Below are 16,441 nucleotides of genomic sequence, written 5' to 3'. Positions count from 1 at the left end.
AGTATTAATATTAAGTATGTGCTTGGGCCTTAGCATAGGAACTAAACCCAAAAGTTCATTTCCATAGCTAAATGTTTTTCTAATGTAAATTGTTATTATACAAAACAAGTAAAGGACGTGATTTCTTGCTCTCAGGAAGACTGCTCTTTAGGGATAATTTTGTCATTTACTTATACTTTGTATACCTCTGGAAAGGATCACAGAAAATTAAGAGACATGGTTATAATAAAGCTGTAAAACTATTAAAGTTTAAAAGATAAAATGCAAGTATTGAGAGAGAAGAGAGAGTAGCAAAATTATGCTGAGACGCTACTTTCATTAATCTTTTTTGGTAATTTATTTTAAATGCATTGTCTCACAACAGTCTTGTCAAATAGGTATCGTCCTTATCATTTTTATTATCCATTTTACACAAGTGAGGGGACTAAGGCTCAGAGAGGTGCAGAGAGAGAGAGTTATCTAGGGTAAGAAGGGACCAAGATGGGACCCAGCCCATCTGATCCCTGGGCCCCTACTCTGTCCCCAAATCACTGCCTCCCCCAGGTCAGCAGGAAGATCTGCAATTGAGTTTAAAGCCTTGCTCTGAGCTTCCTGGCCAAAGGTGGAAACAGGAAAGCCTTTAAGTTTATAGAGTTCCTCTTGTCACATAAAAGGAAGTATTTTTATTCATCAGAAGAAACAAATGTCTTCCCTACTCTTCAGAAAAGAATTCATTATAAAGGTTTTCAAGTGAGAAACACTGAGCAATGTAGTGAACAGTACCCCTAAGACTTTGGTTTTACCTAAAAATTTAAAAATAATAAATTATGGCCGGGTGCGGTGGCTCACGCCTGTAATCCTAGCTCTCTGGGAGGCCAAGGCGGGCGGATTGCTCGAGGTCAGGAGTTTGAAACCAGCCTGAGCAAGAGCGAGATCCCGTCTCTACTATAAATAGAAAGAAATTAATTGGCCAACTAATATATATACAAAAAATTAGCTGGGCATGGTGGCGAATGCCTGTAGTCCCAGCTACTTGGGAGGCTGAGGCAGGAGGATTGCTTGAGCCAGGAGTTTGAGGTTGCTGTGAGCTAGGCTGATGCCATGGCACTCACTCTAGCCTGGGCAACAAAGTGAGACTCTGTCTCAAAAAAAAAAAAAATAATAATAATAATAAATTATTATTTCTTATATCTTTAATCTTTTCTTTAATCTTAAACTGAGATTAAAGCCCAGACCACACTTCAGCCAGTATTTTTTTGAGTTTTTGCTCACTGCCAGATATGCTTGGTATTTTCACAGTGATCATTCTGTGAGGTGAGTATTCTGAAACTCTAGTTACAGCTGAGGGAAGTGCTCAGATTTGCCCTGCATGCACACTCAGGTGGCTTTGCTTCTAGATCTCTAAAGGGAGTTTGAAATGGAGGAGGGGGCAGTTGTGCTATGGTTAAAAAGCAAAAAAACCTAAAGCAATACTTCAGCTTCCAGGGCTTGTGTGTGCATGTATGCACACTAACTGGAAAAATCACTACAAGGGGTTTAGAAATCAGAAAACCCTGAGGGCAGTCAGGACATAAAGATGGGCAAGGTTTAGGTAGGTGGACAGAAAAACATGAAGTGAGGAGCTGCCCAGGTGAAAGCACGGAACATGAAGCTCTTCAGACTCAAGTAGGCCAGTTGAGTCAGTTGCTAAGGGAAGAAAAGGTTGCAGAGATCAGGTGGGGCCATGAACGAGGATAGCCTGGACAACTCGTCATCTGGCAGGAAACGGAACCACCGTGCATTCTCAGTGAGGACTGTGGTGTGATGGCAGCAGGGATATGTGGCGGTATGCAGGATCAATTGGCTCAGTCAGGAAGGGAATCTAGCCACGTAGACTTGAGGCCCTGGGGAGTGATAGTGGGAATTCCAAGGGAGGTGCAAACCCCAGAGACATTTCAGAGAAAATCTTCATCAGGACTTAATGCCCAACTGCACGTGGAGCCTGAAGAAAAGGAGCAGTCACTGAGCTGTCCTGGGGCCAGGGCATGGTGATGTCTGACAGAAGATGGGAACGGGAAAAGAAGAATCCTCTTTGTATTATGGGGTTTTTCCCCCCCAAGTGATAATTACAGTACCCATCATGCAGTAGGGAAATAGGGAACCAGGTGCGCTGAGAAAAAACCACTTACTGGTGCAGGGTGACCCCATAGCAAAGCTGAAGAGTCTAATGTCTTCTGAGACTGACTTCATTGCTTTTGGTTTCATCTCTGGGGAGCCAGTCCAGTGGAAGATGCACTTTAGACCATAGAGATGCCCCAGGGAGGGCAAGGGCAGGCGGTAGGACTGGACCTTAGAGGATAATGGGGACTGAGGGGCTAAGGACATTGACCTTGTCTTGGGTATAGAAATCATGAAACTGGATGAGCTCCCAGAGGTGAGGTAGCCCAGGGACTGGGTTGTGGGGTGCGGGGCTGCATTCACAGGTGGTGGTGGGAAGAGCAGGAACCAGTGCAGAAGGTGGAATCTGGGCTGGAGCCAGGGGAGAGGAGAGCTTCCAGGAGGAGGAAATTCAGTGCAGCATGCTGGGAAGAAATGGAGGAAAAGCGGGCAGGAGCTAGGAGAGCAAGTAAAAACTAGGCAGTTTGCAGGAACTTGCTAAAGATGTATGAGGACAAGGGAAGAGCCTGATTAAATGCAGAGCACTTGGTAGAGTAGGAAACGTCCCATGAATGTTAGATCCTTCTGGAAATGGAAGCCCTGGTCTTGAGAACAAGGGCCTGGCTTTGGAGGGGCAGAGGGAACCCTTTCCTGAGACCAGCGATTGGGAGGACAGATGAGGGGGGACAAAGGATTTCTGAGGTGAGGGCTGAGGGGGAAGGGAAAGCTCCTGCTAGCTGGTCTCAGTGCCCAAGGAATCTAGAGTTTATTAGCCACTGGGGTGAAGTAGGAGGGAAGTGGCGCTGGTAGGTTTGTGGGCAGAGAACAAGACAGTCTCAGAGTATCTGAACTCTTCCCTTGGGAGCAGCCCTCCTGTACTTGCCCTGGTTTCACCCACTTCTGCCTTCTCCCCACGGTGTCCACCATGGCTTGTCCACCTTATCCACTGGGTTCGGCCCTGGGGTAGGCCAGACCTCAGACCCCTGGCCCTGACTCTTCCCACTCATCCCTGTCTGTGCTGACCACCTGTTAAAGGTTTTCTGTGGCTTCCAGGGGACCAGAACCTGGACCCTGACCAGGTCAAGGGCTCCCCTCCTTTCTATCCAGGGAAGAATAAGGAGAAGAAATTCTAGAGACTCTGGCTGGGGGAATCTTCAGGAAGGGAGCCTCCAAGCACTGAGGTATGATGTCAAGAAGTGGTAGACTATAAGTGTTAGTGCTAGACGGCCCTTGGACACCTCCAGCCCAGCCATCTCGTTTACAGGTGGGAAGCCAAGGCCCTAGGAGGCCTCACTCCCAGTTTCACAGTTGGAAACCAGAACTCATAGGACTGTGCTGGCCTGCTCTTCCTCTTTTTCTCTCTCCATGTGGCCAGAAGTGATCTTTCACCTCCCAGGTTACTGTCTGGGAGAGAGCCTTGTTGAGGGGGTGGGGGGTGGGGGACAGGTTCCTCTGAGGTTCCAGAATGGGTCATAAGATCTAAACTATAAGCACTTGGTTTATAGCTCAGCTTAATCCGTGGTTTATAATTATTTATGAGTCTATCTTCCTTACTAAACTGTGAGTTCCTCCAGGGCAGAGACAACTCTTACTCATCTTTGGGACCCCAGTGCTGGCCTAAAGTAGGCAATAAATTCATGTTGGGTGGATTGGATGGACAGAGGGAAGAGGTGGGATGGGTCAAGAGAGGTGGCTGCATCAATAGCGGGGGCTTACAGGGCCAGTAGATAGTACCTATTTCTCCCCCCCTCCAAGTTCAGAATGAATTGCGAAATAAGACGTAAGAGACAGACAGATGAACACCAAAACGTTGGCTTTACCAATATTGCTGATAAAGCTTTCACTCACTGGCCAAATGATGTTGCTAATATCCTCCCCTCCTCCGAAAAGGCAGATCTCTCTTGCAGGGCAGGATCTCCTTCCTCTGTACATTTACCGTGTAGGCAGATGAATGGAGAGGGTGCTACCTTTGCCTACAGCAGAAACAAAAAAAAAAACAAAACAAAAATAGAAATACAGGCCGGGAGCGGTGGCTCACGCCTGTAATCCTAGCACTCTGGGAGGCCGAGGCAGGTGGATTACTGGAGGTCAGGAGTTCGAAACCAGCCTGAGCAAGAGCAAGACCCCCATCTCTACTATAAATAGAAAGAAATTAATTGGAAAACTGATATATAGAGAAAAAATTAACTGGGCATGGTGGCGCATGCCTGTAGTCCCAGCTGCTCGGGAGGCTGAGGCGGTAGGATCGCTTGAGCCCAGGAGTTTGAGGTTGCTGTGAGCTAGGCTGACGCCATGGCACTCACTCTAGCCTGGGCAACAAAGTGAGACTCTGTCTCAAAAAAAAAAAAAAAGAAATACAGAAAGACTTGAGCCCAGCTCCTTCCCTAAGTCACCAATCAGAAGTGAGTGAGGATGCAGAATTGTTCTCTTATACCTTCCCTCCCCTTATGAAATCATGAGGAGTGAGGACATATCTCCCACTGGGATGGGATGAGGGGAGGATGTGGGGAAGGGTGAGACCCCATCCTTGCAGTGTCTACAGTCTAGACCCAAACCCAGCGCATTTCCTAAATAGAATGCCAAAATCCTCATTCCCTGTGGCCCAGTGGGCCTATAGGGGTGTGAGTGCTCATCTATGTGATTGTGCACAGTGCAGAGGGGACTATGCCTCCTTGAGCAGGGGTGGGACGAGAGGCCAAGTCTCAAAGGCAACAGTGGGACCAGCCATACTCCACTACTGTGGCCCTGGGCCATGTAGGCCTGAGGGCCAGACTTTGGTCTAGAAGAGGCTGGAGACTGATGAGGAGGAGGGTCCGCTGGTTGCTGCTTCACTGGTTTTCGTGCCCTCACTGAGCCCCTGCCCTTTCGCAACTGGAAAAGCTCTGGACTTCAGCGTGTGCTACAGCTACTTTCAATCTGGCACCTGACGTAGATTAGCACATTTATTCCACACAACAGCCCAGTAAAGGAGGTGGTGTTGGTCCTGTTTTACAGACTAAGCCATTGTGACTCAGGGAAGTTGTGATTGTTCAGCTCACCTATTAAGTGGCAGAGCACTGTTCCAACCAGGGGGTCTGACTCAGTCCAATGGCACAACCACAGCCCCTGTGTAGGACCAGCGCTGTGTCTCCAGCCCTGGGGTATTAGGATGAGATAAGAGCTCAGAATAGTGACCTCCTGAAGACCTGTGTCTTCTGGGAGGCTGGTGCCTTGGGCCACTCTCCCCAGCAAGGCTGCTTCCAAGTTATCCAAAAATACCACTCTGGAATCTTCCCACCCTCTGTGCCATCGTCTCTAGGGTAAGAGCCCCGCACCTTAGCAAGGCCTTAAGGCTCTCCATGGTACGGCTCCAGATGGCGTTCCCATTAGCATCTTTCCCTGCACCAGAGCCCCCACCCTCCTTCCTTGGGCATGTCCTTGCCCTCTTCCTCCAGCCAGGAATGCCCTGCTTGCCACTCCGCACTTCTTGAAACTTTCCTCATCCTTTACCACTCGTCCCCTCGTATCTCTGCCTCTTAGGTGGCTTTGCCTTGACGCAAGGGTCTTGGGCACTCTGGCTCCCAGCCCTGGCTGCACCTCTGCTGAAATCCTGTCTCCCCTGACCCAGAGGTGCCAGCCTCTGCTCCCACCACCCCCACACAACAGTCACCTGCCCAGGCGCCACTCAGCTTGTGAAAGACAACAGACAAGACTAAATGGCCCCTAGGATGGCTGAATGAAGCCAGGCAGGCATCTGACACACCTCCTGGACAGGAAAATAGTTTCCTTCCTCTTAATAATAGTCATTATGGGGCCTGTGCCCAACATGCTGCAGCCAGGGACTGGGCTTGGGTCTGTCTGGAGGGCTCCCATCACCCTGGGCCATCACCCCCATCCTAGCCCCAAGGCTACTCTGCCCACAGGGAGGGCTGCATTGAAAGGGGCAGCTGGTTCTGCTGTGGGGGATTGGATTTGATTTACCCACTGTTATTTTCAGGATGTCCACAGCAACCTTTTCCCTTCAACTCAGTCTTCCCACCCCTGCCCCTCTCAACTGAGCCCCCTGTACACACTCATAGTACCACAGTCCCGAGTTAGAGTCCAGAACTACCCCACTACCCAGACACTCATGCACACACAGGTCCACATACACTGACATGCAGCTAGGTACTTACAGACAGCTAAGCAGGCACACGTGCACAGGTATAGTTCTGCATAGGTATATGTACATATATTTAGTTGAATCATATAAAATTACCAGTCTTCAGTGGGTTTCATTAATTTACAAAAATGGAATCTAGTACAAACTTGGGCATGGAAGGAAGTATACAAAAATACAGAGCCAAATTTGTACACCAATGTTCAAGTGGCAGTATACACAATAGCCAAAAAGTGGAAGCAACCCAATCAGTGGATGAATGGATAAGCAAAATGTGCTATTGATATATACATACAATGGGATATTATTCAGCCTATAAAGGAAGTAAATTCTGACACATGCTACAACATGCATGAACCTTGAAAACATTCTGCTAAGTGAAATAAGATGGTCACAAAAAGACAAAGCTGTACTATGCCACTTAAATGAGGTATCTACAGTAGTCAAATTCCTAAAGACAGAAAGTAGAATGGAGACTGCCAGGGGCTGCGGGAGGGGAAAATGGGGAATTAGTGTTTAGTGGGTACAGAGTTTTAGTTTTGCAAGATGAAAAGAGTTCTGGACATGGATGGTGGTGAGGGTTGCACAATAATATGAATTTACTTATGCCACTGAATTGCACAGTTAAAAATGGTTAAAATGGCACATTTTATGTGTATTTTACCATAAAAGATACAGCACTCTGGGAGGCTGAGATGGGTGGATCGTTTGAGCTCAGGAGTTCAAGACGAGCCTGAGCAAGAGCGAGACCTCATCTCTACTAAAAATAGAAAGAAATTAATTGGCCAACTAAAAATATACATATATAAAAAATTAGACAGATACGGTGCCGGATGCCTGTAGTCCCAGCTACTTGGGAGGCTGAGGCAGAAGGATCTCTTGAGCCCAGGAGTTTGAGGTTGCTGTGAGCTAGGCTGATGCCATGGCACTCTAGCCCGGGCAACAGAGTGAAACTCTATCTCAAAAAAAAGAAAAGAAAAGATACAGAGAGACAAATATATGTGCCATGAAGTCAACTTACACACTGAAAGATAAATACAGTTAACTCAGTCACACACCAACATGCCTCCCTCCCCTTCGGCCCCAGATAAGGCTCTGATTCTTCCCTTCAAACAAATCTGTAGATAAGGCCCTAATGAGAGCTCCTGGCCCTCCCACGGGCTGGCTTTGTTTACTCTACTTCCTGCCTCTCCTGTAGCCTCCCCACCCCCAGGGAAGGGCCTCCTTAGAATGGTGCTCCGATTTCTGCCCCTGCACCCAGGAGAGGGTGGAATGCTCCAGCATTTCAGCTTCTGGCCTGTGGCTCACCCATGTCTCCCCCACACCCCGGGCCTTTCACTTCTAGGCTCCTCAAGGACAGGCCCAGCTCAACTCAGGGAACTTCTAAATCACCCTATCCCCCACTGCATGTGCAAAGTTATGTGGACACAGAAGAACCTATATCCCAGACATGATCACAGACCAGATAAACCAAGTGCAGTCAGTACTAAACAGGGTTGTGAGACATGGCTTTAGGTCTCCTGCACTCCCTGCTGTCCTCATTGGACCTCATCCCTCTGAGGTGGTATCCACTTCTGTCAGGCCTGCCCCCCATCTGCAGCTGCCATCTGCTGACCCCCTTATCCAGGGCAAAGCCTCTCACCCATTCTTCTGAGAACAGACGATACATGCTCTAGGACTTCGTCCCTTTTTGGGGCAGAGATCAGAAACCTGCTGGCCCTGTCTGCCCCCTGACCTTACAGTGTGTCTGCCCATCCTCTGAAATAACCTTTCAACCTTTTAATACTCAGCCCTAGAGGAGGAGAGGAAGGCTGGGGTCTGGACCCCATCGAATCAAGAGCATCCCTGGAGTTGAGGGTGTTCCATCTGGAACAGCATGTCTCAGGGGTGGGCCTCAGCCCACTGCCCCAGGTTCACCAGACCCTAGTTAAAAAGGCAAGCTTTAAACAGTTACTCAGACCAGACTGGATCAGGGTGGGGTGGGTGGAGCCCCGGGGATCTGCATTTTAACACTTGCCACCCATTCTTGGGGTTTAATGTGACAGCCACTGCTCTAGATCCTTGGAGGATGGCCTCTGAGCAGGGGTGGGCATGTGGCATGGGGGTGTGAGCACTAGTTATGATCCTGGAGAGTGACAGGGTGATTGTGAGGGCAAAGAGAGGCCTGGATGAGGGACAGAAAGGTATTTTGTTTTTTCTCCCCTCCTTCCCTTCCCAGAGATAGGTATTGTTGTCCTTGGTGGTTCAGTGTGACACTCATTCGGCTCTTATTTAGAGCCTGTGTGCATGTGGGCCAACAGGTGTGCTATCCATCATGGTATGTTTGGGGTTATGGCCAGTCTCTAAATGAGTGTTCGGGCCAATTTATGTGAGTATGTTTGATCAGAACATGTGATCTGCCTGTGTTGGCCTGTAGTCTATGTTGGTCAATTGTCAGTATATCAGTCAGCATACCTGCCTGTGTGTTCATGTTTTTTCCTGGGTGTCGAGTCATTCATCCACCATGGAGTGTGCGTGCGTGTGTGTGTCCCTGAGCAGGCACAGGCCCCTCTGGACTGTAATCTAACCTCCATGGGTCCCTGGAAGGTCAGGGTTTGGAGACTTGCTAGGAGCTTGGTGGCCATATGGCAGTGTTGCTGGGGAGGAGTGGGGAGGCAGACAGGAGTGTGCACTAAGGCTGGCACTGCCGCTTCTCTGGGCAGGCGAGTCCCAACACAGACAGACAGGTGGGGCTGACCTGACAGGTTCCAGAGGCCAGGGGCAATGGGGCGGAGCATGCCTCTGACTTAGGGTGGCAACGGTTTGAGGGCCCTGCCACACACGGAGTGCGCAGGCAGGAGGCGGTTCTGCTGATACCTTCTTCTGCTACAGCCAACCCTGCGTGCAGGCATGGGGCAACCAGGTGGGCAAGCATGTTTGGAGGCCTAGGACCTGGGAGCCCAGGGCATGGCGGGACCCCTGCGGGGCCGGGTGGAGGAGCTGAAGCGGCCGTGGTGGCGGGAGAGCTCACCACTGGTGCTGCGGCACAGTGAGGCAGCCCGGCTGGCAGCTGATGCCCTCCTGGAGCGAGGTGAGGCTGCCTACCTGCGGGTCATCTCTGAGGAGCGGGAGCTGCCCTTCCTGAGCGCCCTGGACATTGACTACATGACTGGCCATGTGCGTGGGAGCCCTGAACTTAGCGAGGCCAGGAGGCCAGAGGCCTCGGGGCCTGACTGCCTCAGCCTGCTCTCCGAAGTCACCTCAGGCACTTACTTCCCCATGATCTCCGACGTAGACCCCCCAGACCTGGACCTGGGCTGGCCTGAGGTTCCACAGGCCACGGGCTTCAGCCCCACCCAGGCCGTGGTCCACTTCCAGAGGGACAAGGCCAAGAACATCAAGGACCTGCTGCGTTTCCTCTTCAGCCAGGCCCGCACGGTAAGGGCCTCATCTCTTCATTCATTTCACAGATGTGGAAACTGAGGCCTAGGGAGGGAAAAGGGACTAGCCCCAGACCACACAGCAACTTAGGAACAGAATTGGGACTTGAACCTCTGGCACTACTAGATCACAAGCTCCTAGAGGGTGGGCACCTGTCTTATTTACCTTGGCAAACCTTTGCTCTCAAGAACATGATGGATGAGCATAGAACAGGGCACAGGCCTCAGGTATTCCACAAAACCCCTGAAAATGCACACAAAGTTGTGCTTGTTGGAGGAAGGGGTCCTCTCTACATCTTTCTTAGGAGGTGGTCCATGGCCTTCATCAGATTCTCCAAGTTTTACAATCCCCAAACTAAGAACTCCAACCATGGAAAATGTCTGAGCCACCCCTTGACTTACAGAGGAAGAAATTGAGGCCAGAGAGGAGCTGGGACTTACCGAGGGAGGGCCACTCAGTTGGTGGAACAGAGCTCAGGGCTCCAGGAGAAGGGGTCTCTGACTCAGGTCCAGGGCCGCAGTCAAGGCCCCACTTGCTAGCCCATGTCCCCAGTGACTCCTGGCCCTCCTGCACTGCTTCTGCAGCTGGGCCTGAGGCAGCGGAGGGGCGCAGGTGCAGGCCTCCTTAGCACGGCCTTGGAGCTGGGCTCTTAGCTCAGAACCAAGGAGGAAAGAGCAGTGGGGGCTGCTGGGCTGAGCTGGGGGAGCGAGAAGGGGGGGCAGTGGGTGGTAGGGAAGGGCAGCACCTGCGACAGCTCCAGCCCTACACAAACATGGCTTTACTCCTAGAGCCCTGGCCTCTGACTCAGGAGAGAGGGTAGTTGACCAGATGACCCCTGGCAGGATTTGAGGTTGGGTTAGGTTCCTTCTGCAGAGATCAAGAGCCAGGATGCTGGGATCCCACCGGTATCTCCAGAGCCTCCCTGGCAAGCCTGCCTGTGCCCCAGGCAGGGGAGGGCCAGGCCTGATTGGCATCGGAAACGGGGTTATTAGTGAGGCTCTTGCTGTCATCGTCACCCCTGCCTCTTTCATCTTTCCTGCCTGTCCTTGTCCCCCACCCCCACCCCCTGGCCAGCCTGCGCTATAAACTAGGGCATCCTGCTTCCTAAACCCCCAGTTATACCCCTGCACTCCAGGCTAGGAAGGAGCCAGATTCCCGCTCTGGGCTGTCACGGATTCTGAGCAACCTTGAGAAATGCTCCCTTTCCCTGCAGCCCGATGTCCTCATTTGTTAAGAAGGCAGTGGGAAAGGAACATTTATTGAGCTTGTTGTGTGTTGAGCATTTTCACATTTAATTCCCCATAACTCAGAGACGTAGCTGTCATCATCTCCACTTAACAGATGAGGAAGTTGAGGCTTCCAGAGGTGAAGTGACTCTCCTGAGGCCCTACCCCTAGGAAGTAGCAGAGTCCAGGTTTGCACTCAGTTCTGTCTGCCTCCAGGGCTGGATGCTGTGCTCTGGCTCTGCCTGGGAGAGAAAATCCTCACAGCAGATACAGGCAATGGGAAGAAGTGTCAACTGGGGGCTTGAAGGTGCCAGGGGGGTTTCATGGGCCTCTCTGAGGCAGCCCCTTATATGGGATGGGGGCACAAGCCCCAGCCCAGCCCTCAACTGAGCAGGAAACTTGGTTCCACTTGGCATGGATGTAAGTAAGTGAGTCTGTGAGTGTAAAGTTTCACACCAGACCTCTGCAGCTTCACAGGGAAACTGAGGCAGGACTGGAAAAGGGCATTGAAGACTCCAGTCACTGGCTTACTGCTCTGATCCCTAAGAGGGGAGCCTCAGACAGACAGTCCCTGGGTTAGAGTAAGGGCCAGAGTTAACAGGGAGAGCACAGGAACTTGCCTGGGATTTGGAGGCTGGGTTCTGTTTCTGACTCCTGTCCCCCTCACTCAAGGTAGAGTGAGGCTTTGGACTAGGACAGTTGATCCACAGACATCTTTGAGGATCTGGTGACAGATAAACACCCATACCACAGAAAAATGCACACAAAAACTTTCAAACAACTAGGGGTTCAAGATGATCAAATCGCCCTATGCCCACGTTAAAAGTCCCTGGACTGGATCATTGCTAAAAGCCCTTCCATTTCAGTGGTTCTTGAAGGCTTTGGCCTCCTGATTTTCAGTCCAGTGCTGTTTTCCTGGGACCCTGGTCCCTGCCCCGGGCTGGGCTGGTTATGGGCAGTGCCCTGGGCAGGGCTGAGTTTTCACACCCCTAACCCAGGTGGTGGCTGTAGTAATGGATGTATTCACCGACATGGAGCTTCTGTGTGACCTTATGGAGGCCTCAAGCCGGCGTGGTGTCCCTGTCTACCTGCTCCTGGCCCAGGAGCACCTGAAGCACTTTCTGGAGATGTGCTACAAGATGGACCTCAATGGGGGGCACTTGCTGGTCAGTGAGGAGCAGGGACAATAACCAGGGGTTGGGGTGGGCAGGGAAGCCAGCGGATGGTCAGTGGGCACTGGGATAAGTGGGAGTGGGGGACTGGGCTCCCTTAGCTATCTATGCCCATGGGGCATAGACATGGCTAGAGCCCCACTCTGTCAAGGTCACCCCAACCTCCCTCCACCCTTGACCCAGAACATGCGTGTACGGAGCACATGTGGAGACACATACTGCAGCAAGGCAGGCCGCCGCTTCACTGGGCAGGCCCTGGAGAAGTTCATCCTCATCGACTGCGAGCAGGTGGTGGCGGGCAGCTACAGGTGAGCAGTGGAGGACGAGGAGAGGGGCCTGGGGCTGTGCTGCTGGCTGACGAGGGCACCTGAGATCCAGCAGCTTTGAGCTTCCCTCCATTCATGCATCCCTTCAGATTCAGGCTGAGCACCTGCCGTGTGCCAGGCATCGTCAGAGTTCAGGATAGCATGGGGGGGCAAGTCAGCCCTGGAGGAGCTCACTCTAGTGGGAGGATTGCTGTAATGCCCTTGGCATTGAAAATAACTACTGCGTGTTGGAACTGTAGGGACATCAGGGAACCTCCCCCTGCCCATTTTACAGAAGGGGAAGTTGGGGCCCTAGGAGGCCAGCCACATGCCCAAGTCTGCTAAGCAGGGCTAGGACGAGCAGAGACTCTGGAGTTGGAGCTCTGACACTGTTACTGTGAGCCCTCATGGTGGTGGAGTTTGGGTTAGTTTCTGGGTATACTCTCCTGGCTGTGACCCCCGCTGAGCCCCAGGGTCCTGCACTTAGTCTCCTGATCCCACCTTCTGCCCTCAGCTTCACCTGGCTTTGCAGCCAGGCCCACACCAGCATGGTGCTGCAGCTGAGGGGCCGTATTGTGGAAGACTTCGACCGGGAGTTCCGCTGTTTGTATGCCGAGTCACAGCCTGTGGAGGGCTTCTGTGGTGCTGAGGAAACACTGTCTCCCCGGGCACTGCGTCCTCCCCCAGAGGCCCTGCCCTTCGGGCCTGGCATCCCAAGCCCCATGTCGTCCTCACCCTCCAGCACCAGCCTCAGCAGCATCAAACGCTCACCTCTCATGGGTCACTCCTCCTACCTCGCTCTACCAGGAGGTGGTGGCTGCAGTGACATGAGAATCGGGTCTTCGTCCCCTAGCCTTGCCCACCGAGAGCCCAGTGACCAGCCCTCCCTGCACCGCCAGCTGTCAGACCCTAACCGTGTCTCCTCTCCTGGGCTCTACAGGGCCAACCTGGGCAAGCTGGGGGCATACCCATGGGCCCAGTCCTCCCCTGCCCTCAACCACAATAGCACCAGCCCCTTGACCCTGGCAGTGGGGTCACCTCTGATTCCCCGCTCCCGCCCTCTCCTCCACTTCTCCCGGGGTGTCTCAGCTCTGTCCCAGCTCCCAGAGAATGGGGTCTCAGGAAACCAGGAGCCTAGCCCTCCACGAGGTCGCCGGGTACCTGGGAAAGCCCTGGAGCCAGTGGAGGAGAAGAAGGTATCTCTGAGTCAGAGCCATGGCCAGCTGGATCTCCTTGTCCCTTTCCCCAGAGCCCGAGAAGCAGGAGATCCTGACTCTGGGGTTTCACCAAACTCAGGTTCTCTTTGGCCTGGCGAACAGGCCCCAGAGGACAGGAGTTTGTCCCCAGGCCAGGGCAACAGCCAGCTGGATCTCCTGCCCCAGGCCCAGGGTGCTGGAAGTACCCCTGAGTCAGGTTCCCTCAGGCCTGGTGATCAAGTCCCAGAGGACAGAAGACTGCCCCTAAACCACAGCCATGGCCAATTGGACCTCCTGGTACAGCACCCCAAGGCCCGGGGCTCCAGAGCACCCCCTGAAGCCAACTCCTCATCCAGGCCTGCCAAGCAGGGTCCAGATGAGCGACGGCAGACCCTGGGCCACAGCCAGCTGGATCTCATCACAAAGTTCGGCCCGTTCCGGGGTGAGGGGCCTGGGCCCAGTGGTCTCCCAGGACCAAGCCCTGCTCACATGGCTGGAGTGGGCTCTGGGGAGAAGCGGCTGACTCTGGGCCACAGCAAGCTGGACCTCATCACCAAGTATCATCAGTTGCAAGGTGCCAGGCAGGGGCCTGAGCCTGGCCTCCTTGGGGGTCCCACAGGTGGCCATCGCAATGGTAATAGCAACGACCTGTTTCAAGATGAGAAACGGCTGACCCTGGGCCACAGCAAACTGGACCTCATCACTAAATACAACAAGTCCAAGTTCAAGCTGCTCCGAAGTCGCTTTGAGTCCTAGCTCCTCCATCCACTGAGACTCTGAACTTGCTCAGGTCCCAGACTCTGGGGAAGGGAGGTGTCTAGAAGCTCAGGTCAGACACATTGTCTGGGCTAAAGATTCTTGCTTACTCACATACACAGAATCACAGGAAAATGAAACCCACAGTTATTCGGTGTCTACTGCATGCCACTATGCTGGGCACTTCACACCGGGTACTACTCATTCTTCATTCTTACAACCTCTTACAAGATGGACCTCTTGTAGGTATATAATTATAGGATAATAGATGTTATCCCCCTTTTTTATATATGCAGAAGCTGAGGCTCAAGAGAGTTTGAATGACTTACTTGGAGTCAGTCCAAGTAAATGGCAGAGTAGGGACCTAGACCTGTGTCTTTCTGGCTCTTTTTTACACAGACATGATACAATATCCACAATTCACATGTCCCTTTGCACACAAAATATGCGCATTACAGAAATTCCCCAAGTGCCCATTCCATATATTATACACAGCACATTGATAGGGTACATATCCACAAACTGCATACTCACAGCCACACACATAGGTCCATGTGAGAAACCAAACACTCAGAATTTTAGTTGTGGGCACTCAATAACTGTCATTTGGCTAAATGAATGGCTACACAAAATACCTGCATTCAGTGTACACTGTAGACCCCCTCAGGATCCACAGACTATAAATATGCCTATAACCCCACACATACACACACACACCCCAACCAGTATCTTCTTGAACCTAAGCTGTTTCCAGCCCTGCACAGGGCATACCATAGGGCTGACAAATGAATCAGACTCAGACCCAGGGGACAAGGATCAAATGCATAAACCATTTGGAGAACAAGTCATAGCTGTATCAAGTTAAAGGCTAACCAGTGACAGAGGGCAACAGAAAACAAAGGGCAGAGAGTCATGGAGATGGTGGAGTGGTCAGGATAGTTTCATAGAGGAGGCAGCCTTTGAGCCAGACCTTGAAGCATGAGGAGGTTTGGGACAGACAGAGGTGAGAGAGGAATTTTTGGTACAGGGAACCAGGCGAACAGATGTCCAAGAGAGGACTGAGTGAGTGAGTCTGAGGTGAACTGGGGAGGACAAGTGGAGCATGTGGATACTCAAGACACACACACACACACACACCCTCATCATCATCCTCATCCTCATCTTGCTGAGTGTCTCTTGAAGTATGGGCTGTAACAGGTTGTGAGCCCTTTTGCTGAGCTCACCGCCTACCTGGAACAGTACGCATGATACAAGTCAATAAAGGCAGACATGACTGTGACCCAACAGCAGCCTGATATATCCTGAGCTATGTGGAGTTAATGAAATGGGCACAGGGGCTGGGGGAGAGCACAATTCAGGCCAATTATGGAGGGCCCCCTGGAGGAGAGTGAATGGCCAAAGTGCTTTGGGGGAAGGGGGGTACCTGGGACTCCAAGCCCTCTCTGCTCTCACTGTGACATTCTGAGAGGCCCTGGGGCTTTTGTAAATTCTACAAAATGTGGACCAAGTTCATCCTGTCCAAGAGAGCCAGGCTCTTGTCTAACCATTATCCCAGGGGCAGAAGGTGGCTGCTGAATGAGTGATAAAGGCCGTGCAAGAGGCATCGTGGAAGCCAGTCAGCACTCTCATCCTTGCCCACCCTGAACCCCTTTCCCTCCTACTCTCCCTAAGACCCTGCTTCATCCATCCTCCCCTCTCTCCAATACCTTCTTCAGCCTCTACTTCTCTGGCGGCGCCTACTTGACCAGCTTCTTTGTCCTAGTTTCACTTCTCCCTCCTGGACACTCTCTCCCTGGATGACCTCATCCACTCCAGGCTTCAGCTCCTAATCTCATTCCTCATTTCCAGAAGAATGAGATTGGGCTCCAGATCTGAACTTCTGTCCCGCACAGCGGAGCTGGACTCATCACTTCCTCAAACCGGCCCTTCCTGCTGTGGCTTCATTTCAGTAAATACCTCTATCATCAACCCATCTTCTGTGAGACACCCCTGGCTCCGGGTCTCCTTTGTACTTCACATCCGACCAGCCGCAAGTCTAGGTCGATTGTAGCTCCCCAAAAGCTCCTGAATGAAGAATGAATGAATGCACGCACGCACGTAAGCTGGGGGCGGG

The 16,441-nt window shown here is 51.9% G+C and overlaps 1 protein-coding gene across 1 annotated transcript; it reads left to right on the top strand.

Annotated features, from left to right (window-relative positions):
• The first annotated feature begins 1,702 nt into the window (after positions 1 to 1,702).
• Positions 1,703 to 16,392, top strand: FAM83C (family with sequence similarity 83 member C). Its single transcript, XM_075993409.1, has 6 exons — positions 1,703 to 1,765; positions 9,182 to 9,670; positions 11,898 to 12,065; positions 12,255 to 12,379; positions 12,891 to 15,331; positions 16,177 to 16,392. Exons 1-5 carry the CDS (start codon positions 1,703 to 1,705, stop codon positions 14,326 to 14,328), a joined length of 2,283 nt encoding a protein of 760 aa, XP_075849524.1. The 3' UTR covers positions 14,329 to 15,331; positions 16,177 to 16,392.
• The last annotated feature ends 49 nt before the right edge of the window (positions 16,393 to 16,441 follow it).

This window comes from Microcebus murinus, chromosome 16, assembly GCF_040939455.1.
Source record: "Microcebus murinus isolate Inina chromosome 16, M.murinus_Inina_mat1.0, whole genome shotgun sequence".
Classification (NCBI taxonomy): domain Eukaryota; kingdom Metazoa; phylum Chordata; class Mammalia; order Primates; family Cheirogaleidae; genus Microcebus; species Microcebus murinus.
This window is presented reverse-complemented; position numbering and strand designations above follow the sequence as displayed.

Coding starts and splice junctions, on each gene's coding strand:
- FAM83C (XM_075993409.1), top strand. CDS start 1,703: ATGAACGAGGATAGCCTGGACAACTCGTCATCTGGCAGGAAACGGAAC. Junction 9,671..11,897: donor TCTTCAGCCAGGCCCGCACG/GTAAGGGCCTCA, acceptor CCCCTAACCCAG/GTGGTGGCTGTAGTAATGGA. Junction 12,066..12,254: donor TCAATGGGGGGCACTTGCTG/GTCAGTGAGGAG, acceptor CCCTTGACCCAG/AACATGCGTGTACGGAGCAC.